General features: G+C 37.8%; 1 protein-coding gene across 6 annotated transcripts in view; it reads right to left on the bottom strand.

The window, feature by feature from the left end:
* Positions 1 to 12,401: 12,401 nt before the first annotated feature.
* The window catches only part of LOC143383293 (uncharacterized), a 55,631-nt gene continuing 43,206 nt past the window's right edge, over positions 12,402 to 24,826 (bottom strand). For 5 of the 6 annotated variants that reach the window (XM_076837656.2, XM_076837654.2, XM_076837658.2 and 2 more), the window contains 3 exons: positions 24,536 to 24,662; positions 23,881 to 23,976; positions 12,402 to 15,629 (listed from right to left, as the gene is read on the bottom strand). In XM_076837656.2, the coding sequence (XP_076693771.1) occupies positions 13,816 to 15,629; positions 23,881 to 23,976; positions 24,536 to 24,662 (2,037 nt within the window). In that variant the 3' untranslated portion in view covers positions 12,402 to 13,815. The remainder of the gene's footprint in view (positions 15,630 to 23,880; positions 23,977 to 24,535; positions 24,663 to 24,826) is intronic. The other variant, XM_076837659.2, reaches the window with a different exon arrangement.

A 24,826-nucleotide genomic window follows, 5' to 3' on the forward strand; every position in this document is an offset into this window, starting at 1 on the left:
CTTTAAGAAAAAAGAATAATGACTCAGACCAGTGAAGAGTCTGAATTATTCACTGATTTTTGGTCTAAGTGTGGCAGCTGATTTCTTACTCAGAGGTGACATAAACCTAAGCCTCTGGTTAAACCTTTTGTTTTTATTGCTGAAATTCACTTATAATGCGGCTAAATTTTTTTTGAGAGAATTTTTTTTTAATTTTTATTTTTTTCATCTTTCATACATTTGATTCAAGTGAGTTATGCATTTCCATTTTTACCCCAAATACAAATTGCAGAATCACATCAGTTACACACTCACAATGTTTACATAATGCCATATTAGTGACTGTTGTATTCTGCTGTCTTTCCTATCCCCTACTATCCCCCCTCCTCTCCCCTCCCATCTTCCCTCTCTACCTCATCTGTTGTTGTTCCATTCTCTCCCTTCCCCCCCCTTTCCCCTCACAACCTCATATATGTGATTTCGTATAACAATGAGGGTTTCCTTCCGTTTCCATGCAATTTCCCTTCTCGAGAGAGAGAATTTTTAAAAAATATTTATTTATTTTTAGTTTTTTTCAGTGGACACAACATCTTTGTCTGTATGTGGTGCTGAGGATCGAACCCGGGCCACACGCATGCCAGGCGAGCGCGCTACCGCTTGAGCCACATCCCCAGCCCCTAAAAAAATTTTTTTAACCTGCTGGTTTTTAGCATAGGTGTTTGTATGTTGTAATCAGAAGTTTCTCTTCATCATGAGGTACTAAATTTTGTTTATCTGCAACTATTCTTCTTGATACATTAACTTCATCTTTTGGCATCAGTGGAAATTTATGCTTTATTAGTATCTGAATGATATTAGGATCCTCTGAAATTTGTGTTTATGTGAGTGTTATATGAAGCTGACTTTGGAGTTAAGACCTGAGACAGATAATAGACCCATCTGTCCACACTATGTATATAGACACATATGTAGACATATTTATATACCTTATAAAATTAATGTAAAGGAAATTCTTATTGGTGTTTATATATATAGATGTATTTTTATATTTTTAATATTCTGCTAACTTCATGCTTTTATTATGTCTAGGGATTTGAATATTGCATTTTAACATTTTTATTTTAATTTTTAAATACAGTTTTAGTTGTTGATGGACCTTTATTTTATTCATTTATTTATGCAGTGCTGAGAATTGAACCCAGTGCCTCACACATGCTGGGCAAGCGATTTACCACTGAGCCATAACCCCAGCCCAACATTTTTGAGTCAGATGAATGTGTGACCTTTCACAAACATAACAACTTTTGTTTAATTGGATATTCTTTTGATGCTAAATTGTCAGGACTTAGACACTCTGGGTCACATTGAGGGAAATGATTCCTTCCTCAGCAGTGCTTGACATCTTGTCATGGATTCTTACTCTCTGGCAATAATTTGTTTTTCTGGACCCATTCTCAGTGTTTCCCATCCAAATTCATGAATAATTTAGGTTTGGAAAGAAGAAGAAGATATAAAATTAGAAATAGGAGTTTCCCCATAAAATAGGAAAAATTTTTTTCTCTCAGTAAAATATCTGGTTTAGGGCTGGGGCTGTAGCTCAGTGGCAGAGTGCTTGCTGGGTTTAATTCTGAGCACTGCATATAAATAAATGAATAAAATGAAGGTCCATCAACATCTTAAAAATTTTTTAAATGACTGTTTGAAAACTGATAACTTAAAATTGGTTCAAGTAACTGTAAATGAGCCCCAAGGAAGTGTGACTACATTTCTTCACATGCATGACATTTGCTATCTCCCTCATACAGAAGATTTTTTCTTTTCAAAGTATTTCAGATCACTTTTTCTAAGAAAACAATGCAAAACTTTGTGTAGTTTATTATTTTCCATAAAGTCTTGGTCCCTTATGCTGTACTGTGTACATGTGGTACTGGGGATTGAACCCTTGGCTTTGTGTATGCTAGATAAGCACTCTACCCCTGAGCTACATCTCCAGCCCTCCTGGGCCCTTTTAGCAGCTCCTATATTTGAATGGTAGGACTGTGCAGGAATTTTTAACAAAATTGCTGCCATTTTGACCTAACCCTTTTTAGAGACAGCTGGACTAAATGCTTCCCTTTAAGTACATGCTTTCACATTGATTTCTAGTGTCTACTTACACATCAATTTGCTGTATCTAATAAGATTTTCTTCTTTATTCATAGAGCTCAATACAAGGGGTAATAGATTAGATGGTGGATAAAAGTAAATTCTTTGAAGCCATGAGATGATTTCCTGTACTTCAGTGATAAGAAGGATGAGTTACCTTCTTTGTCAGCATTTTCAAAGGTATTTTCACAGAAACTCTTCACATATTCTTCCAGAAATATCTGTTTTTTTGATTATTGGCCTAAGTATGGGCTTTGGAATAAGACCTATGTGTAGTGTTAACCCTTTAGGTTAGGAGAACTTGAAGTGATTTTCTTTCTTTCAGGCACAGTTTAGTCATCTGAACAACCAGAATAATTCCAGCCTTTTAAGATTTTGTGAGAATTTCTTCAAAGAATGTAACATATACAAATAGTTAACACAGAAATTACTAATGATAAAATCAAGCACAGGAAATTGAATGGTCTGAGTGCTAGTTGCTAATGGGAGATAAAATTGTGAATTCATCCCTTGTATATGGGTTGAATCCCAAACAACAGTGGTCCTAGGCCCTTCTGTTCAAACCTGAAGTTTCTCAGAGCTCTCTGTGTGATGTGATGATTTCCAATTCTCCACATCAATAACACTTCACTTTCCTTTTTAAAAACCATAGCCATCCTATTATATGTGAAATGATACCTGTGGTTTTGATTTGCATTTCCTAAAGATTAACGAGTTAAACATCTTTTCAGATGCTTGTTGGACACTGTATATCTTCTTTGGAGAAATGTCTAGTCCAGTTCTTTGCTCAAATTTTAATTTGGCTGTTTGCCTTGTTCAGTCATAAAGAATCCTTAATATGAATTAGATACTAGATCCTCATCCTGTACTTAGATTTAAGATTTTTTTCTCCCATTTCTGTAGGTTATCTTTTTTACTTTCTTGATAATGCCCTTTGATGCTCATTTTTAATTTTATGAAGTCCAATTTATCTAGCAATGAGAGAGAAGCCAAAAGGATGATTATTTCTGGGTTGCAACTCTAGGAAGTATTGTTTCTACTTCTGCTGCCCTCCCTGCCGCGTTGGCTTGGATATGAGAATTTTAAGAACCTTCTTGCCCCAAAGATGAAAAACATTTATTCAGGAGGGCAAGGCTATCTTACCAGCTGGGGACTGCCCACCCCTTATGTGAGGGAGGAATAAAGATATGTTATTCAGGTCATTGTATTTTGGGATCTTTATTATATCAGCTCAACTTACTCTCTAATATATACAATCCAGTGTGCAATACAAATATTACTATTTTCCACTTGTGTCACGAGGATGGTTGGGAAGCATTGTGACTTCCCCAAATCTTGAATTCTTTTGGTAGCCTCTCCAGTGCCACCAGGAGAATCTTGGTCAGCTTTTTAAAAGGCATTTGCAAAGAAACTCTTCACATATTCTTCCAGAAAGAGCAGTGGAAGTATAAACCACTGGAAGTAAATACCCACCTAGGTATTTCGCTCATTCTGCTCCCAAATAGACTTTTGCAGAAAAGTTGAGTTTATGGTGGGTATTGGCCATAGGAAGCCATTGTCTTTCCTTGGGCAGCACCTCGGGTAAATTTTGGTGAACCCCATTGCTGTAAGTCCCCCAAAAGCTTCCCTCTGCCAACTCCCCTAGGGACCTAACACCTGTGAAAGTCTGAACCTGCAACACGGGTGCCCTGAGCGTCCCCTCAAGGGTTCTCTTCCTTGGAGACAGGAGTTCCGCGTCCTCCAAGGCGCCAGGCATCTTCATTGTTTCGGTAACTCTCACGAGCCCCTTTCTCCTGCTCCCGTGGATTTGAGGCAAAGACAGACCCCGGGAAAACCAAGCCTCCCAACGCTACCTTCCAGCGTCTGGGCCTGGGCCTAACGCTACGAAAGGCGGGAATTAACGTTAACTGGCCTCTCGGCTTCTTGATCCGCTTGGACAAGCCTCGCCAGGGCTCCTCTTCCAGGAGCCTGGGGCTTCCTAGGAGGACGCCCTGGAGCTTGCTGGTGGACATCAGGTCCTTAGAAACCTATGGAGCCTTTTCCTTTCCGCCTCTGACTGGGTGCCCTCCGCTCCTCCCCTCGCCCCAAATCCCCTCTCGGCGAAAGCAGCAGCTTTGGCGCGTCCCGCTGGACAGTGGGACCGGGCGGGGCCGCCCCACAGGACGCAGCGCTCGCAGCATTTCCCGCCCTCCCCGGCCCGAGCTACGCTTCCCAGACGCCACTGCGGCTGATCGTCTCCGTGATGTGGCGGCTGTCTCGGGGCGGGGGAGCGGTTACCGGCGACGTTGGCCGTGCGGTGGGGCGGGCAGGGCACCTTCTGGGAGAGAAGACAGGATTTTGAGTCTCATGTTGAAGTTTCCGAGCACAGAGATGTCTTCATGAGTTGCAGACTTGGTCTTGTAATGAGAATCCTTAAATGTGACTCCATATAACTTAGAAGAGAAGGCAAATATTCTCCTATAGGCGCGTTTTCTTATGGAAAGAAGATTAGTTTGGGAATTGGAGAAACCTGAATTCTATTCTGGGTTTCTTTGCCTACAAACAATATGACTTTAGATAAGTTAGCTTAACCTTTCTCAGTATCCATCATCCGTAAAGAGGAGGAAATAGTTAACACTGCACTTCTATGTCTTTATTTTTTAATTGTTTGAAGATCCGATGAGGTAATAATATATACAAAATCCTTACCTACTTGGTAGTATCATTAAATCATTGCTATTAGCATTATGAAGTTTACTTAAACACAATCCTTGAGCATCTCAGGTATATTTGCTTGTTCAGAAGAGGCAAAGTTGTGTTCTCCCTCTCTTGTATCCTAAGGCAAGTTCTATGACCTCAAAGCCAGGCCCAGCAGCATGCACCAGTGGTCCCAGAGCCAGGAGGCAGGAGGACTGCTTGAGCCCAACAGTTTTGAGTTCAATTTGGGAACAGTAAAATCCCATCTCCAAAATAGAAAAAAAATGCAAGCTGTTTCTTAGTTTGAGAGATTCAACCCCAGCTCTGGAGGGTTTACTAGGCTCAGGAATCTTCATATATATGTATCAGAGGCTATGGAAGGAAGCCACAATGAGTTTTAAACTATCTGTAGGGAAGTGCTGATTTTGATGAGGTTGTTGTCAACCCAAGTATTATCTGGAGTCTTTGAGAGGAGAAAAAAGATGACAGTGTTCCTCCCCAGCTTCTGCCCTCACTCTTGGTAACTTCAACGGCTAGAGAAACTCCTGTTCCATCAGTTGAAGTTTGAATTGTCCAAAGTATCCTGAGGGAGATGAATTCATTGCCCTTGCTGTGTTTCTTGAACTTTCCGCTGTGATCACTGAATCCAGGCAATAAGGTTAGGTCCTGTACAAAGAATGCATGTTATACAGCACCGTCAACCTCTACTCCTGTACAGGGCTGTTGAGAACTCCTGATGTAATCGAGGTAATTCTGGTATTCTGACATTCTATAGCTTTCTTCCCCTTTCCCATAGGGTTCTAAGGGAGGTAAACACTCTGTGGGGAAGCATGAGGAGCTATGTAATGCATAACAGCTGAATGGATCACAAACCACCCCTGGGCAGTGTTTCAGAGTGGAAAAGAGAAAAAGAATGTTTTGGTAAACCAAGATTGGGATGCCTCAGCCATAGCCTAGTCAGGTGACCAACTGGTCCTCCATTTTCTCCACACTTAGTATTTATCAAGATGCACTGCAGTGCTGTTTCTCTTTCATTAGTGTACAGTGTTGAGTGTCCAAATGATTCTAGTGAGGCCAGAATGTCATCCTACTAACAATCTATCTTGATGCCCCTTCTTTAACTGTTATTTTAGTTTTCCATTTTGTTGTTCAATGGTTTCATTAGTTTGTGGGTATGGAGCATGGAAGGTCCAGCACATGGTGTGGGATTATGCCCACTGTTGTATCTCTTGTTTGTTAAAATAAGTACACTTTTCTGCCCGAAATCCTTTAAAATACCCAAATGGTAGAGATTTTGTCTAAGGTAACTCAGTGGTACCAGCATCATATACCATATGCAGATGGTTTTATGATTTAGACATGAGGTGTTCCCTCATATCTCATGTGTGAGAGACAATGCAAGTATTTTCAGAGATGAAATGACTATAGATTACTCAAGGTGTAACCTAATCAATGGATTAATACATTGATATGGGTTAACTAGGTGGTAATTGTAGGCAGGTAGACGTGTCTGGAGGAAGCAGATTCCTGGAAGAATCCCTTCAGGGTTTATATTTTGTCCTTGATGAGTATAGCTCTCTCTGCTTCCTGTTTGCCGTGTCCTGAGCTGCTTTCCTCTGCCACACCCTTTCCCTATGATGTTTTGCCTCACCTTGGGCCCAGACCAATGCAGTCAGCTGTCTATGGTCTAAGACTTCTGAAACTGTGAGCCAAAATAAACTTTTCCTCCTCTAAGTTGTTCCTGTTGGGTATTTTAGTATAGCAATGCAAACAGACTAAAACATGAATTTCCAGGTCATAGTAGATGTCAATTCTTGTGAGGCACCAGGAATTCATAACTGGTGTTAAAGGTCCAGTGTGATCAAATGCCAGATCCAAGTTGGGCTGATGCCCTTGCTGTATCCTAATTTTCCATGTTGTATTATGCCAGGGTAACCAGCACCCGGTAAAACAGATTCCTGCTCAGAGGTATGAGCCACCTGGGAAAATAAAAAGTCTGAAATAATCAGTAAGTAATAAAGACAAAGCCAGAAATTAGATTTAAAAAGGGGGCATCTGATGGGTCTTCCAGCCCTGATAGGAACTGGAACTGAATTACTAAAAAGCCCCCAATCCTTTATTTAAGGGGAAGTACATCAAAGGTTTCAGCATGGCAGGGATCTTGAAGTAAACAGTTTGGTGCTTGGCAGGTTATGCCCATCTCTGGACGCCTGTTTGATCCTAGGGCTGTGAGCTAAAGCAGGGTGCCAGCATGCTCTGAGCTTTCTTGAAATGGGGAATCTCACCCAGTAAAAGCAGAAAAGCAGCTTCCCTGCCTTATGTTGGCTCAAACAAACCCATAATTTATATATGGCTTCGGGCCCTGTATCTCTCTCACTTATTGGCAGAAATCAAGATTGAATCACATCCTTGGCTTCTGTATAGTTAAGGATTATTCCCCTGGGTTTGGCCCATTCCTCAATTTGAGGTGGACTTCCATGACTCGTTCACGCACCTGGCTGGTGACACTGAAGTTGGTACACAGCCTCTGTCAGCTTAAAACTCCCTTTATGTTCATGTTTGAAAGTCCCTCCTCAGCATCCACACAAATGACAAAGATTTGCTCACTTCATGTAGTTGTTGCTACAGTCCTTGTTCCCACACAGGATGCTGTGGTTTGAAGGAATATTCCCACAGTGTCCATAGGTAAAGGCTTCGTTCCCAGGATGGTGGTATTGAGAGGTTCAGTGTACCCTTAGCAGGTGGAACCTAGTGAGAGGTGCTTAGGTCATGGTAGGGAATGCCCCAAAGGTGACTGCTGGATCCAGGCCATCCTCTCTCTGCTTTCTCTAAGGTGCTGTTGCTACCCCTGGAGCATAGACCTCTCTTGACCTCATAAGTAGCTTGTATCGCATATTTCATTGTAGTAATTCAAATTTCTGAATAATCTGATATTTTTGTTGCTAGTCTCCTGACCAAATGGCTGGACCATTTACATTGGTTCAGGAATAAATAGAGATGAAGCAAGACATATCAGATGGGGTAACTCAGTTATCACCACTGCAGCAACTCAGTGCCCTGGGTGGGGTATCCTTATCCACTTTTGAATGAGGTGGCCTCTACCCAAGGGGCAGATGATACCAGTGGCCTGGTAGAATCCATCACCTTTCAGTTGCCCAGAACCACTGATAAACTAGACCATGTATTCATCCATACTTGGTCAAATTGTTTCTATCTCCCCCAGGTAGCTATGAGAGAGGCCAGGGCATCTCCTATGAGATGCTTTCTGGCCACCTGCTTAGGGGTCCTGACCTATCTTGGATTTTTCGTTTTTGGTACTGGGGAATGAATCCAGGGGTGCTTAACTACTGAGACACATCTCCAGACTGGTGGTTTTTGGCATTTTATTTAGAATCAAGATCTCACTGAGTTACTTAGGGCCTTGCTAAGTTGCTGAGGCTGGCTTTGAACTCACAATCCTCCTGCCCCTGTCTCCCACGTTGCTGGGATTATAGGTATGTACCTCAGCAACCAGCTAATGGCTAGTTTTATTAGTGGGATCGGTAAGTACACAGGAAAGGATGGGAAGCTCAGGTCTCAGAATTAAATAAGATGCTTTTCTGGAGAGACATTCCATCTCCATCAGATTCTAGGTGCAAGTGAGATGCTCCCATATTTCTTTTTAAAAAGACTTTGTAGTTATAAAATGTTTTATTTATTTTTTTATGCAGTGCTGAGGATTGAACTCAGTGCCTCACATGTGATAGGCAAGTTCTCTACCACTGAGCCACAAACCCAGCCCCAAAGGGCATATTTCTAGGAAGGTTCAGGCCATGGGCATTTTCCAAATCTGCACACCCCAGTTGATAGTTTCCTGCTGCCACAGATTCCAATCAGAATGCATAAGGGTTGTGGACACCTATATTTCCATTGGGCTAGAAGGCTGCAACAAAGTCTCAAAGGCAGTGAGTGACTCCACCATGGCCTGTTGAATGGCTTCCAGTCTTGATGTTGAGCTTCAAAGATGGCTGCCTTTCATTTCACCTTGAAATATCACCAGAAGCTATCTAGATGGAGTACGCACTATCCTCAGTATCAGAAGAGGCCTACATGCTGTTGTGCTTCCTTCTTATTACTGGGTACAGTCAGGAAGAGGAAATTCTGTTTAACTTTCTCTAGAATATTCTGTTTTTCCTTTCCTCATGGTCCAAAGAAATTTCAGCAACTTGGGAGGCTGAGGCAAGAGGATTGCAAGTTCAAGGCCAATCTCTACAACTTAGTGAGACCCTGTCTCAAAACAAAATATAAAAGGGGCTGGGGATATGGCTCCATGGTTAAGCTCCCTTAGGTTCAATCCCTGGTACCAACAAAATTCATTTAAAAATGCAAAATGTAAAAAGAAGGCCTGGGGATGCAGCTTGGGGATAAAGTACCCCCCCCCCCCAAAAAAAAAGAAAGGAAGAAAAGTCATCTTCATAAAGTATGACCAAAACTTGTGACAAGACTTGGACTTGCTTTAATCAAAAGGCTGGGAGTTAAGGTGCCCCTATGGGAGGACAGTAAAAAAGTAAATTGCAAGTCATTCTATGTAAAGGCACACTGATATTGATCTTCCTCCTTCAGGGAAATTGAGAGAAAGGTGTTGACCAAGTCTATGGCAGCATACCAATCTCCAGTACTGGCCACCTCTTCTTGGTATGGTGATAATGTTTGATGCCACAGGCCTTGATATTCAGCCTGCAATAGTCTGGTTAGCCTCCATGCCTGGGAGGCTTTTGACTGGCTGTGCTGGGCTGTTAAGTGGTATGAAGCACTTCTGCTTACCCAGGTCTTGAAAGGATAATGGTTTTCTCTCAACAGAGACATTGCATTGCTTTTGATAGGTCATGTAAATTATAAACCTTTTCATTGATCGCCTCCATATAAGTAAGACATATATGGTATTTTTTTTAACAATCACACATGTTTTTAAACCTCTTCCTCTTGTCACTCCTTTCCTCATCTATCCTGTCTTCTTGCACAGGTGACTACTAGAATGAATTTCAGAAGTATGTATATGTATTTTCTAAAAAGTATCAATTTTAGGCTGGTGTGATGACACATGCCTGTAATCCCAGTGAATACTGAGGCAAAAGGATCACAAGTTCAAGGCCAGTCTCAGCAACTTAGTGAGACCCTGTCTCAAAACAAAATATAAGAAGGGCTGGGATGTGGCTTCGTGGTTAAGAAACCCTGGGTTCAATCCCTGGTACCAAAAAAAAATCATTTAAAAATGCAAAATTGTACATTAAAATCATATATTAAATTATATGTGTGACAACACATGATGTAATTTTAATATATCGTATTATTATAAATTTATATAAATCTCTTTTGGGAAAACCTGATGAAGATTTTTGAAACCAAGAATGGCTTTCAAGGCAATATGAAAGATGGGTTTTTATTATTTTTAAAAATATCTTTATCTATTTTTTATGTAGTGCTGAGGATCGAACCCAGCATCTCGCATGTGCTAGGTGAGTGCTCTACCTCTGAGCCCCAGCCCCATGAAAGATGAGTTTTAATAGGTTCTGGGTTCTCTGGAATTGATTATCTAATCTGATATGATTTCAAGGCACTAGCAACTCTACTTTTCAGTGATGATGAGGGCATTGATAGTCCATGGCAAGATGTAACAAGAAATAAGAAGCATATCACCATTGGGTATTTGTAATCAAAAAAGGCAAGGTTCTGAATGACCATGTATTTGATACCTTTGAATATTTTGGCCCAACTAATGAGTATTATTAAACTGAGGGGTTGTTCCTAACTGGGCTGGACAAAGTGAGGAAAGAAACCCTTGACCTCAGGGCTTTAAATGACTAGCTCAAAGTGCAGCATAAAATGATGTGAAAATTTCTGTCTATCCTGAGAGAAACCTCATCTCCTATAGTTGGAGAGCCATGCCATGTGAAAACCAAACCCAGAATCTTAGCTTCCAGATGACTGAATGATAAAGCAAGTTGAATGCCCAACCTCCTTCCAACAGGAAGTGAGCTTTGCACATTCACTGGGCCCTTACCTGGAACAAACAAAATCTGTACCTGTGATGCTAGACATGGGAATTTGACTTGGTGACGGCAGAAGTGAAGGTAAGTCAGGCAAGTGAGCATACAGGCAAGACCCTTTATTAGGGCTCTACTTGAGAGGGAGACCCAGTACTGACAGCAGAGGGTCAGGCTGGCTTTGGGTACAAAGGGAGAGTTAGTTTTATTCATGTGAAAGGGAGGGTTGAGGTTTAGGAATGTTCCTTGGCTTTAGGTATACTGCAAAGGTGTTTTTCTTTTCCTGTGAGGGCACCTTAACTGAGGAAGGCAAAGTCAGTTGTTTTTCCTGGAGCCAAATGTTAGTGTCTATGTCAATGCTGCATCCTGTATAAACCTCTCTGCCTTGTGACAAGATTGAGCTGCTGTAGCTGTTCAGAGAACACATAGGTGGGAAATGGAAGTAATAAACCATGGCAAGTAACAAGTGAAGGGCCCTGGGAATCTGACATTTTGATGGCCCCTCAACAGTTTTTATTCCTTTTGTTGTTTGTCCTCAGAGTCACGGCCAGAGCATCCTGGCTCTAATGGTGCACTTGGTCTCTGAAACTGATAAGGTTTGTAAGGCACACATGAAGTTGGTTTTTCTTTTTGGACGAGATTGAACCCAGGGGCACTTAGTCACTGAGCCACATCCCCAGTCCTTTTTATTTTTTTATTTTGAGACAGGGCCTCACTAAGTTGCTGAGGCTGGCTTTGAACTTGTGATCCTCCTGCCTTAGCCTCCTGAGTTGCTGGGATTACAGGTGTGTGCCACCACACCATGCACATGAAACTTTTAATAGCAAACAAGCTTTAAGACGGGGTCTTGTTAAATTTCTGAGGCTGGCCTTGAACTTGTGATCCTCCTGCTTTAGCCTCTTGAATTGCTGGGATCACAGGCAAGCACCACCAGCTGTACAATCTTTCAGTGGCTGTCAGGTCATAACTTAAGGCCTGGGAGTGCATTTGTATTTTGTCCCTGTATAACTGGTCTCTAATTGCCTGATCTGAACCCCCATTTAAGAATCTAGTAACTGAAGAAAGCTTTGTTGAGATATACTGAAACTGCTCCTGCTCTGATGCTGGTAACTACCCATGTCCTGACATTAAAATATTAACTAAGGGTCTCTTCCCCGACTCCAAAACCATCCCAAATGTAGGTGAACTTTTTTCTTCTTCTCCCAGATGGAAAGTTCAATTATTCCCAAATTAAATAATTTTTGTTACTTTATTGCTTTCAACTTGGGGAAAAACTTGTGTTAAAAATCATTTAAAATCTTAAAACTCAGCCTCAAACCAATGCTATCTATACTGATAATTTTCATCCAAATTTAATGTCATCAAGAGAGTAAACAAAGCATTACCTTAAGTGAGGCTTGTTTCACATAAAGAGAATTTTCTACAAATGTTAGTATATGATCAATCATAAAAATCCATTTTAAAATTGTTTCTATAGGCCCATGTTTCCCCCACCTAGCCGATCCTTATTTAAAAAGGAAAATAAAGGCAAGAAGGAAATTTTTAAAACTCCATATTCTAATTTTGACGACCAGATTTGTCACCACTGTTATATTTGCTTTCATTCTTTTATTAAGAAATATTACAGATCAGTGTAACAACTCCCAGAAAACCTTTCCACATCTCAAAAGGCAACCGATAGCATATATGGACCCATGATCAACATACAGTACTGTCCCTTGCACTGTTTAATTATACAAATGTTATACCAGGTTTCGCTGCAGTTTGCATTTTTCTCTCACTATTAAAATTATGATCAATCCATGTAACTATATGTGAATTTTGTATCTCCTCCCTAAATATTGTGTAGCATTATATCATAGAAACGAACACATTATATTGATCTATCCATCTCTTGAGGGAGATTTATATGTTAAAGTCCAATTTAGGGTAATCCAAGCCATGATGCAGTGAACACAGTGATCGATCCCTTTGTACACATCTGTGGGTGCTCTGGGGGCTGGTATAACAAAAGAGAATTGATTGTTCCATGTTTGTGATTTGAAAAAATCCTATTACTTTAATATATTCAACATAGTTTTAGAGTTTTACTTTTTACATCTGGATTCTATTTTTGTATATGGTATAAGGGAGAGAGCTAACTTGCTCATGCAAATCTTCCATTTATGAACAGGTCATTCTTACCCCAATGATTTCAATAGAATTGTCATATATAAAATTCCCATATCTTCTTGGAATTCTGTTTAAATCCTTAATTTCTTTCAATGACACTGTTTAAGTGACGACAGCTTTAAGTAAAGCCATGATGATATATAATAGTAGAGTGTATCCTTTTCTAGATGTTTGGGTTTCTTGTAGCTGAGTGTGGACCTTTACCATCCATATAGAATTTTAAAATCAGTTTGTGAAATTCTTTAAAATATAACTGGTGTAAGTTTTGAGTGAAAGTACATTAGAGAGTTGAGAGAGAACTTGCATTCTTACAAATGTCAAGTCTTTTCAGACATAATTTCATTTCCCTCCACTTTCAAGTGTTATTTTGTGCCCCTTCAACATGGTTTATAACTTTGTAGATATAAATGTCTCATTACTCATGATTGTGTTATTCTTAGATATTTGTTATCAACACATTTTCTACTGAACTATTTCTTACATAAAATGTTATTTTATAGTTTTTATTACCCCCTCCATCTTCTTTTTCTTGCTTAGTGTACTGCTGAGCTCAACTATAATGCTGATATTCTGAAAGCAGATATTTTCTTTCAGATTTAAATGAGAACATTATTATCAATAAGTAAGGTGTCTGCTGAAGGTTTTGACCGTCAGCTTTTTCCTCCAATAGGTCACCTCGGAAAGAATTCTCTAATGTTTCATAAATTAATGACATCTTCATCAGGGTTTCCCACATTCCTAGTTCTCTGCTCTAGAATCAGTCATGTAATGTGCCATGAGGTGTTCCTTCCTTTGAAGGCTTTCCCATACCACAGGGAACCTAATGAGTGTGAATTCTCTGGTGTCTAACAAGGTGTGACTTTTGGCTGAAAGCTTTACCACATTCAATGCAGTGATAGGGCTTTTCACCTGTATGTTTTCTCATATGGAGAGTAAGGGATGAGATCTGAGAGAAGGCTTTTCCACATTTACTACAGTCAAAGGGTTTCTCACCCGTATGACCTCGTATATGTATAGTAAGGGATGAGCTCTGGGAGAAGGCTTTTCCACATTTATTACATTCATAAGGTTTCTCACCTGTGTGACCTCTCATATGCACGATAAGGGACGTTCTCTGAGAGAATGCTTTTCCACATTCATTACATACATAGGGCTTCTCACCAGTATGACTTCTCATATGTAAATTAAGCAGTGAGCACTGAGAGAAGGCTTTCCCACACTTATCACATTCATAAGGCTTTTCCCCTGTGTGACTTCTCAAATGAAGAGTAAGGGATGCAATTTGAGAGAAGGCTTTACCACATTTATTACAGTCATAAGGTTTCTCTCCAGTATGAACTTTCTGATGTGTAATAAAGTTTTGCTTTTGGCTGAAGGCTTTACCACATTCGTTACATTCATAGGGTTTCTCTCCAGAATGAATTTTTTCATGAGCAATGAGATTTGACTTCTGGCTAAAAGCTTTGCCACATTCCTTACATACATAGGGTTTTTCTCCTGTATGAATTCTCTGGTGTCTGACAAGATTTGACATCTGAATAAAAGCTTTCCCACATTCATTACATTCATAAGGTTTCTCTCTAGTGTGAATTTTCTGGTGTGTAATGAAGTTTTTCTTGTGGCTGAAGGCTTTTCTACATTCCTTACATTCATAGGGTTTCTCACCTGTGTGACTTCTCATATGTACAGTAAGGGCTGAACTCTGAGAAAAGGCTTTTCCACATTCATTGCATTCATAGGGTTTCTCACCTGTATGGATTCTCACATGTATAATAAGCATTGAAAACTGAGAGAAGGCTTTTCCACATTTATCACACTTATAAGGTTTTTCCCCTGTATGACTTCTCATATGAAGAGCAAGGGATGCAATTCGAGGGAAGGCTTTGCCACATTCATTACATGCATAAGGTTTCTCCCCAGTGTGAACCTTCTGATGTGCAATGAGGCTTTGCTTCTGGCTGAAGGCTTTTCCACACTCATTACATTCATAAGGTTTCTCCCCAGTATGAATTTTTTCATGATCAATGAGATTTGATTTCTGGCTGAAGGATTTCCCACATTCCTTACATGCATAGGGCTTCTCTCCAGTATGAATTCTTTGGTGTCTAATGAGATTTGACATTTTAATGAAAACTTTCCCACATTCATTACATTCAAAACACTGTTCCCTACTATGAATTTTATGATGTTTAGTTAGTTTTTCCTTGTGACTGAAGACTTTTCTACATTTGTTACATTCATAGGATTTCTCTCCAGTATGAATTCTTAGGTGTCTGATGAGGTCCAATGTTTGACTAAAGCCTGTTCCACAATGATTACACTTAAAGGGGGTTACTACAAGGAGAGATGACTTATTGTCATAAGATTTCACAGCTTCATTATATTCAAAATGTTCCTTTCTTATAAGGCATTTCATATTATTATGACAGTCAAAATTATGTTCTGAACACTTTCCAAACAAGTCATATTCATAGAGATTGTGTCTAGTAGGAATAAAATCTGAGTCTGGAGTAAATGCATTTGCAAATTTCTTAGGATATTCATTGACTTTTTCTTCAGTGAGTGTGTTCTTGAAAACTTGTCTCAAAAGTCTGTCCTGGGTTTTCTGATGCTCATCAGTTCCCCATATTTCTCCTAAAACAGATTGCAAATAAATGCAACTTATGAATTTTTTCCAATATTATAAGGTCAAAAAATGTTACAATGGGATTGATTCTTGATTTAGTGTTTTGTCTTCCATAATTAAACAAATTTCAAGAGCATATATTTCCTATCTTCTCAGTTTTGAGAATGGAATTTCAGGAAAGTAAATGTGAGTGAAGGTAGATATTTATAAATACAAACAGTTTTGAGTATTTTTAAGTGAGATCTGCAAGAAAATAACCTGTTAGACAATGTACAAATAATGTATGAAAAAATAATGATAGAGGGGGAAAAAACCAGGAAACTTAAAAAAAAAAATCACAAGACTCAGGTGTTGTAGAACGCAGTTTAAATGTAGTTTTATAACTGATGTGAATAGTTTTCTGGAAAATGTAAATTATGATAACTGATTCTAGAAGATGTAGAAAACTTATATACACCAATTTCCATTAAATGAAGAGGAAAGTGTGAAAACTTCCTAAAAACAGAACATAAAGACAATTTATCCAGAGAGATTGACATGGGAATTACAAAAAAACATTTAAGATCAAACTCCATTCTGTGTAAAATGTTACAAAACAAATAAACAATAAAATAAATAATAATAAGAAAATGGAAGAATTCCCTATTTTTGTGTCTGAAACATAATATTAATACTACAACTTTACCAAGATGATGAACCAAAAAAGCAAACTATATGCCAGTTTCATTTATGAAAACTAATTTAAAAATTCTATGTAAAATATCAGAGTGATCCAGAGGGAAAAAAGTGACCCAGATGCACAGTAAGTGTAATACATATCATAATTGTGTAGATAATTATGATAAGTATGTTTTTTGTTTTACTATCAGAAGCTCTATTATTACATGGAAGTGTGTTCACAGGTCAATAATGAAAAAGCATATAATCCACAGATAATTTAAAAGATGCTAAAACAATGCCTATTTTCATTAAAAAAAATTATGAAATGGAAGTAATGTATTACACAAACATTAGCACTGTACTTCCTGGGTAAAATCCAGAAGCAAATCAAAGTCAGGAATAAGAAAAGATGAGTACTATCACCACTAGTATTACACTATAAGTGCAATTAAATAAAAGAAATAAACCAGAGATATAAAAATTTATAAAGGTAAAATTAACATAATTCATCAATAAAACTATTTACCTGAAAAGTCCAGTCACCTGAAAAGGTATTATAAGAGGTAAGAAATTCACTAAATACTAATTAATACTCAGTTTCAATAACCTTTGTTTATACACAACAACTATTAAGGACATATAATAGAAGAAGAACCACATTTACACAGACTACAAATATACAAAAAAAAAGAAAAAAATAAGAAATTTCCAAAAACCATAAAAAGAAAACTAAAATGAACATAAATACCTGAACAAATGGGAAGGTATTATGCGGGCCCCATTAAAAATATGGTGAAGTCCTAACTCCCAGTATTTCAAAATATGGACTCAATTGGTCATAGGGTCACTGAAGATTAATAAAGTAGTACTAGAATAGGGTAAACTACTAATCCAATGTGAGATATTTTTAAAAGACTGCTGCATGATACTGAGATGCAGATTGGAGTCATGCTGTCACAAACCAAGGAACAGGTGGGACTACCAGAAGCTAGAAGAGTCAAGAAAGGATACTTCTTCAGATTATGGCTCTACTAACACCTTGATTTTAGACTTCTGGCCTCCAGAACTGTTAAGAATAAATTTCTATTATTCTAACTCACCCTGTTTGTGGTACTTTGTTTCAGCAGCCCTGGGAAAAGGTATTACATTCTTGGATAAGAACATTCACTAGTATATAAAAATGACATTAATCACAAGTTAGAGATTTCAATATAAAATTTTGAAAATATAAGTAATAGTTCAAAGGAAATGATCCTAGCAGTAGCCACTATAGAGGATAAATAGGTAAGAGAAGAATTACCTTTTTTACTTTAAAAACTTTGTACAATGAGGGGCTGGGTTTGTAGCTTAGTGGTAGAACACTTGTTTAGCATGTATGAGGCACTGTGTTCAGTCCTCAGCGTGGCATAAAGTAAATAAAATAAAGGTACTGTGTCCATCTAAAACTAAATATATATATATATGTGTGTGTGTGTGTGTGTATGTTTGTGTTTATATATTTATGTATGTATATAAATTGTTGTACTATGAGAATGTGCTGTATATTCAAAAAGGTGGATAAGTAAATTGTTCTGAACATTGTAGAAATCAATAAAATAAGAACATGAAGGTAAAAAGTAGTATTAAGAATTGGAGCATAAAAATGGAGGAGCCCACCTAGGTTGACAGAATAGAGTACAAATATATTGATTGGGGGGGGGGTAAAACACAGTGGAAAACTAAAATTAAATACGGTACAGTAGACACATGGGTTTTTCTCTTATTCCACCCCAGACTGTAATAAGATAAATAAAAAGGTATAAACTAACAAAGACAAAACCAATGAGAAAACAATTGATGACCAATGTAAAGATAATTTTTAGCTGATGGGAAGATGATGAAGAACTGTTACATGTAAGAAGCTGGGGTTGTTGCTCAGTGGTAGAGCACTTGCCTAGCATGTGTAAGGCACTGGGTTTGATCCTCAGCCCCACATATAAATAAATCTAAAAAAAAAAAGTAAAATCCATTGACAATTAGAAACATTTATATAAAGAAGAATTTAGAGAGCTGAAACTCAAGTGTCTGCAGAGGAAGATATCAAAAAGCAAAATCCAATTCCCATGACATAACTAGAGAAAGGCTCAAGAATTAAGAGAAATCACATGGGCGCAGTGTTGCATGCCTGTAATCCCAGCATTTTGGGAGGCTGAGATATGAAGATTATAAGTTCAAAGTCAGCCTCAGCAACTTAGAGAGACCCTGTCTCTAAGGCTAAAGATGTGGCTCACTGGTTAAGCACCCCTGCATTCAATCCCTGGTACAAAAAAAAAAAAGAAGTCTTGTACCATGAAAGGTAAGAATGAATGAAGGGGTTAAAAAACTAGAGGACTGACTGCAAGTTCAGATGGCAAACAGATGCCTACATTGTGCATGAGATGCCTATTATGTCTTTATCCTAGAGAAGATGGGAGACTACTCTCTGGTTTTAGAGAAATGGAATCAAAAAAGGCTCCAGAGTCAGGGACTAGGCAGAGGAATACAAAAGAAAAAAAGAAAGAAAGAAAAATAAACTGGCTTGAACACAGGGAGAATAAGTGAAAGTCTATATACTAAAGAGTGGCACAATATTTCCAGTAGCAAAATGGAGATTTTTCTCCCTTTCTGCCAGACTGAGCATGAAGAGAGGGAAAAATTCCTGTGAAATTGTCCTGGAAGCAGGAATATTAAGAGGCTTGGCTGCAGGTTATAAGGACAGAATACTAAGCTCTTAGGTCACCTCATGTACTTGGAAGAAGAGAAGCACAATCAAGCAAAAGATGTGGAAGGAGAAGGCAAGATCAGGTCATCAGGGTATTATCCAAGCAGAAGTGAAAGAGAACTTCAAAGACAAGACCAAAATATCAAATGTGACAGAAAAAATTCCATGTTTTAGATGGAGTACAAAAAGTCTTTGTTATCTTTTCCTTTCTACAAAAAAGAAGTATGACCTAAGGAGGTAGCTGGAGAACCAGTTATAATAAATGAGTTGATATAGATAAATATGATGAAGACTGGAATGGGAAAGATTCCAAGAGAAGCCAGTATTCATGCTGATCTTGGGCAAAAAAGCAGTTGAAGTATCAAAAGAAAAAGAAATCGCACCTTCAATGTCAGAATAAATTAACCATTGCTTACAGTGTAGGAAGTTGGAAGTACAGATCAAGGAGACCATTGATGTATGAGAAAAGGCAGGATTAAACAAGAAAACACCTCACCTGTTGATGTAAGTTTGGTTTATTGTAATCTTACAGAAGGTGGGATATTTAGACTTGCAGCTCCAGTTCCTTTCTGAATGAGAAGAAATAAGGCCTAAACATACTTATTCACCCACAAGCATCAAGAATAAAGGACTTCAGGAGAGAAGGAGGAGGGGAGGTTCAGTGGATTGGACAGTGAAGAGTCCGGGGAAGGGGAAGGGGAAGGGAGATAGGAATGGATTGACAACTTTCCTATGTTCATATATGAACACACAACCAGTGTAACTCCATGTCACATACAACCACAAAAATGGGAAGGTATATTCCATATATTTATGATATGTCAAAATACATTCTACTGTACTGTATAACTAAAAAGAACAAAAAAACTTCCAAAGAATAGAAGGGCTTCAAAATGAAGTAGAGATACATTTCTATAGATAATGGTTGGCAAACTTTTTCTTAAAGCCTAGATAGTAAATATTTTAGACTTTGTGGGTTACATAGTCTATTGCAAGTATTCAACTTTGCTACTGTAATTTGCAAGCAGTTACAGACAAGATATAATTAACTGTATGTGGCTATGTCCCAAATAAAACTTTAGTTACAATAAAAAGTACCTGGCCTAGACTTGGTTAGTTTGCTGACCTTTGTTCTACAGTAGAACACTCCTTTTTTTCCTCCAATATTATCCTTCTTAAAATAGTAGGTTAAAGAAAAACTGAGAAATGAGAAAGAACTGGAATCAGATCACAAAAATTTTAATAGAAAAGAATTTGGCATAAGGGCTGGGGATGTGGCTCAAGTGGTAGCATGCTCGCCTAGCATGCGTGCAGCCCGGGTTCGATCCTCAGCACCATATACAAACAAAGATGTTGTGTCCGCCAAAAACTAAAAAATAAATATTACAAAAAAATTCTCTTGGCATAAAGAAAGCAGACAAAAATACAAGCTAAAAAAGTTTGCAATCCACAGGTGATAATCTTGACTAAATAAATATTGCCATGAATTTTTAAAAGCTAATTGAAAACAACATATGTAAATCTAGGCCCCAAATAGAAATTTGAATGCATGAGGAAGAAACAATGGGAAAAGAAACAGGGATAAGGGTGGGGTTGTAGCTCAGTGGTAGAGCGCTTGCCTAGTATGTGTGAGGCACTGGGTTCGAACCTCAGCACCACATAAAAATAAATTTAAAGAAAAGTATTGTGTCCATCTACAACTTAAAAAAAAAATTTTAAAGGGATAAAATACCAGTAGAACCAAGAAAATAATTAGAAGAGAAGAAAACAAAGCCACCTCTGAAGTGAACAATACTATGCAAGCAGGAAAAAAGTAAGACTTTACTATCAGAATTATGGTACAATAAACTCATCTTGTAAAAACAACAGGATGATGGATGAAATGGACATTGTGATGCATTATTAGGCTTGTGAGAAGTAGCATTAACCCTTATACCTATAAATCACCCACCTATCTCTCACATACACACAATGAAAAATCTGGAGTGGCGGCATGCTCCTGTAATCCTAGCTACTCTGGAGGCTGAGGCATGAAGATCCCAAGTTTGAAGTCAGCCTTTGCAGCTTAGAGAGACCCCGTCTCAAAAATAAAAAGGGATGGGAATGTAGCTCCAGTGGTAAAGGTCCCCTGGGTTCAATCCCCAGGTGTTTTTTTTTTTTTTCTTTTTTAATTGTAGTTGGACACAATACCTTTATTTCACTTATTTATTTTTATGTGGTGCTGAGGAACGAACCTAGGGTCTCCTATGTGTGAGGCAAGCACTCTACCGCTGAGCAACCCCAGCACATACACATACACCGCCTTTTTTTTTTTTTTTTTTTTAAGAAAAAAACAAAGATCACTGTTAGCTAAAAACAGATTTGGGAAAGGAAATTAGTAAGTAAGTTGGAGGATGGGTTTGGTCTGAGTGTCGAGGCCAAAAAAAAACACACACAAAAAAAAAAAACATCAAAAATCTGCTAACTGAAGTATAAGCCTTGGGTCAATAACAGAAGCTTAACTGAGGCTCCTACAAAGAATGAATTGGCTATGCTTCTTGCTATCCCCCAGAGGAATGTGCAAATCATCCTCAGGAGAAAGCAACTTCAAATTAGAACAAGATTATTATGAATCAGGATAAACGCCATTTGAACTCACAGTCAGCAATCAAATACATGAAGAAGCAACTACAAGTGAGACATCAAAATTAAATCTCATAGCGGCTCTGGAGGACGAGACAGGAGGATTGTGAGTTCAAAGCCAGCCTTAGCAATGGCGAAGCACTAAGCAACTCAGACCTTTTCTCTAAATACAATACAAAATAGGACTGGAGCAATTGCCTAGCATATGTGAGGCATTGGGTTCGATCCTCAGCATCATATAAAACTAAATAAAATAAAGGTATTGTGTCCAGCTACAATTAAAAAATTAAAAAATATATATCTTTAAAAAATTAAATACTGAAACTGTCAGAAATACAGAATATAAAAGAGCTATATATATAGTATAGAATTTCTAAAGAAGTACAGGATAAAAACATAAAGAGGAATAAAACACAGGAATTATTGGAAATATCCAGCAAGATTTAAAAAAAGGAAAGAAAGAATTTATAAAAATACAAAATACAACTGCTGACTTTACAAAATAAAATAGTTAAACAGATCATAAACACAATCTAAGGGAGGAATAGGTAAATTAGAAGATGTTAATACCAAAAAAGACAAAAATATTTGAATAGGATAATATATATATAAAAAGAAAAATAAAAAGAGTTGTCAAGGAAATTTTCCCTAAAAAATCCACATGTTCCACATAGTTCAACAGGTAAGATCTACCTAAATTTTAAGGAAATTATAACACCAGTGCTGTGTAATTATTTTACAGCATGAAAGAACACTTCCAAATTCCATTTATAATATCAGTGTGCCACTGACATCAAAGCCTTGATGTCAAAGTTGGAACAATTATTTAATTTTGGAGTAAATGTGAAGATAAATCATTATTAACAATTATGAAAATATAATTACACCATATATAAAGGAGGAGTAAAACAAGGTAATCTTCTGTGGGAAAATATTACATTTTAAAAAAAGTGATGGTGATAAAAAGTACATAAAAAAATAACTGAGGAAAAATATGAAAAACCATATATAACACACAGAAGGCCAGTTACCCTACTGTGTTAAAAGTTCATACAGATTAAGAATTTTAAAGAGAAAAGGTCAAAAGACATAAACTGTTTATAAAAAGAAATAGATTTTAAATATTTTTTTAGTTGTAGTTAGACACAATATCTTTATTTATTTATTTATTCTTATGTGGTACTGAGGATTGAACTCAGGGCCTTGCACGTGCTAGGTGAACACTCTACTGCTGAGCCACAATCTCAGTCCAGAAATATAGATTTTAAACATATGAAAAAAATACTTGCCTTCATTCATAATAAAGGAAATATAAATTAAAATCACAGTTATTTTACCTATCACGTTGGCAAAGAATTTTTAAAATGTTAACAGACTATGTTGGCAGAAATTATTGGTAGAAATATAAATTATTAGTCTCTTTGGAGGGTAAAAAAATACATGTGTATGAGTTTATGCATGTTATGCATATATGTAAATGCATGTATAGATGTATGTGTACCCATGTATATGTACATACACATCATACATGTTCTCTTATGTATGTGACAAATATAGAAGAAAATAGAAATATAGAAGAAGCTAATGGAAAATCAGCACTGACTAAAATTTTTACTGATGATAAGGGGGTAATCATAATTGAAGTATGAAAGCAAAAGCTAAAACTATAGTAGATAGTATGACTATGATCCAAACAACAAACAGAGTAGGAAGTAAAGGACTATAAATGTCAACAGATTTAACTGAACAACTCAAAGTTCATGATTGTCAGTATACACAAGAATGCTTTTTAAAAAGGTGGACAGGGAGATTTTAGATACAATAACAGAATATTATTGAAGTCGGGTTGGAAACTGATTAGAAAAGGTTACTGCCCAGCACCCAGATTAGAAGGCCAACCCAGACCTCTAAGTTCTGAGGAAAGAATACTATCAAAAAATGACATCTTAGGGCTGTGGTTGTGGCTCAGGGGCAGTGCACTTGCCTAGTGAGGCACTGGGCTTGATCCTGATCACTGCATATAAATAAATAAAATAAAGGTCCTACTGACAACTAAAAAATTATTTTTTAAAAATGACATCTTTGTTTTATAGAGTCCACACCAGCTATTACTACAAAGTCTACAGGGTTTTAGAAAATACCTCTGGAGAACATTTCGGGTTGGATCAACTGCTCACTAATTAACCATTCATAGTGTTTTATCCCCATCCTTACCTGTCTGGTTCCCTCCCACTAACCTGAACAGTGTCTCCTAAATACTTCTTCTTCTACCACCCATGGTTCTTCTTCTTGCTCCAACTTGAAAATTACTTCAGGTTTGGTGAATGGATAGCCTGTCAAACAAATAACAGAGATTTGGGCACATATACCGGGAATAAAGAACAAACCAAGAATCTAGGCTGGCCCAGGAAAACTTGGCTTTGTGATAGACAAGAAAATGAGGCTTCTGGGAATGCTGCCCTGGTGTCTTTTCATAACCAAGGATGATCTTCTGTTTTAAAAGCTGCAGTGTCAGCAGCCACATGAACAAAAGCATCTCACAGCCAAAAAGCATTTAAAAGTTCCCACCGGGCACAGTGTTCAGCACACCTGTAATCCCAGTGACTTGGGAGGCTGAGGAAGGGAGATCACAAGTTCAAGGACAACTTAACAAGACCATGTCTAAAAATAAAAAATAAAAAGGGATGGGGTTGAGAGAGTTCAGTGGTAAAGTGCCCCTGGGTTCAATCCTCAGAACTATGACAAAGAAAAAATTGAAAAGTTCCATATATTTAAGACATATTTTCCCAAAATGTTTATTTCCGTATAAAAACATATTTTCCCAAATAGGTTTTAAATATATGGAAAAATTCATGTTTTTAGAATTTGAATTATATAGTAAACTAGTCTTACCCACTGTGATTAAGTTGTTATAGTTTTCTAACATTACATTCCGGTACAGGTTCCTCTGAGCAGGATCCAATTGCTTCCATTCCTCCTGGGTGAAGGCAATGGCCACATCTTTGAATGTCACTGTTCCCTGTAACAACACACTCCTGTTCAATCTGAAGTCTCCATCTCAGGGGATGTTGACAATATATTGAACCTTGTTCAGATACTATCAGAAAAAAGAGGTTAAAAGAACCTGGCCTGTTATTATTTTCCAAAGAACCAAAACAAACAAAACAACAACAACAACAATAA

This window comes from Callospermophilus lateralis, chromosome 18 (genome assembly GCF_048772815.1).
Source record: "Callospermophilus lateralis isolate mCalLat2 chromosome 18, mCalLat2.hap1, whole genome shotgun sequence".
In the NCBI taxonomy this organism is placed as follows: Eukaryota; Metazoa; Chordata; class Mammalia; order Rodentia; family Sciuridae; genus Callospermophilus; species Callospermophilus lateralis.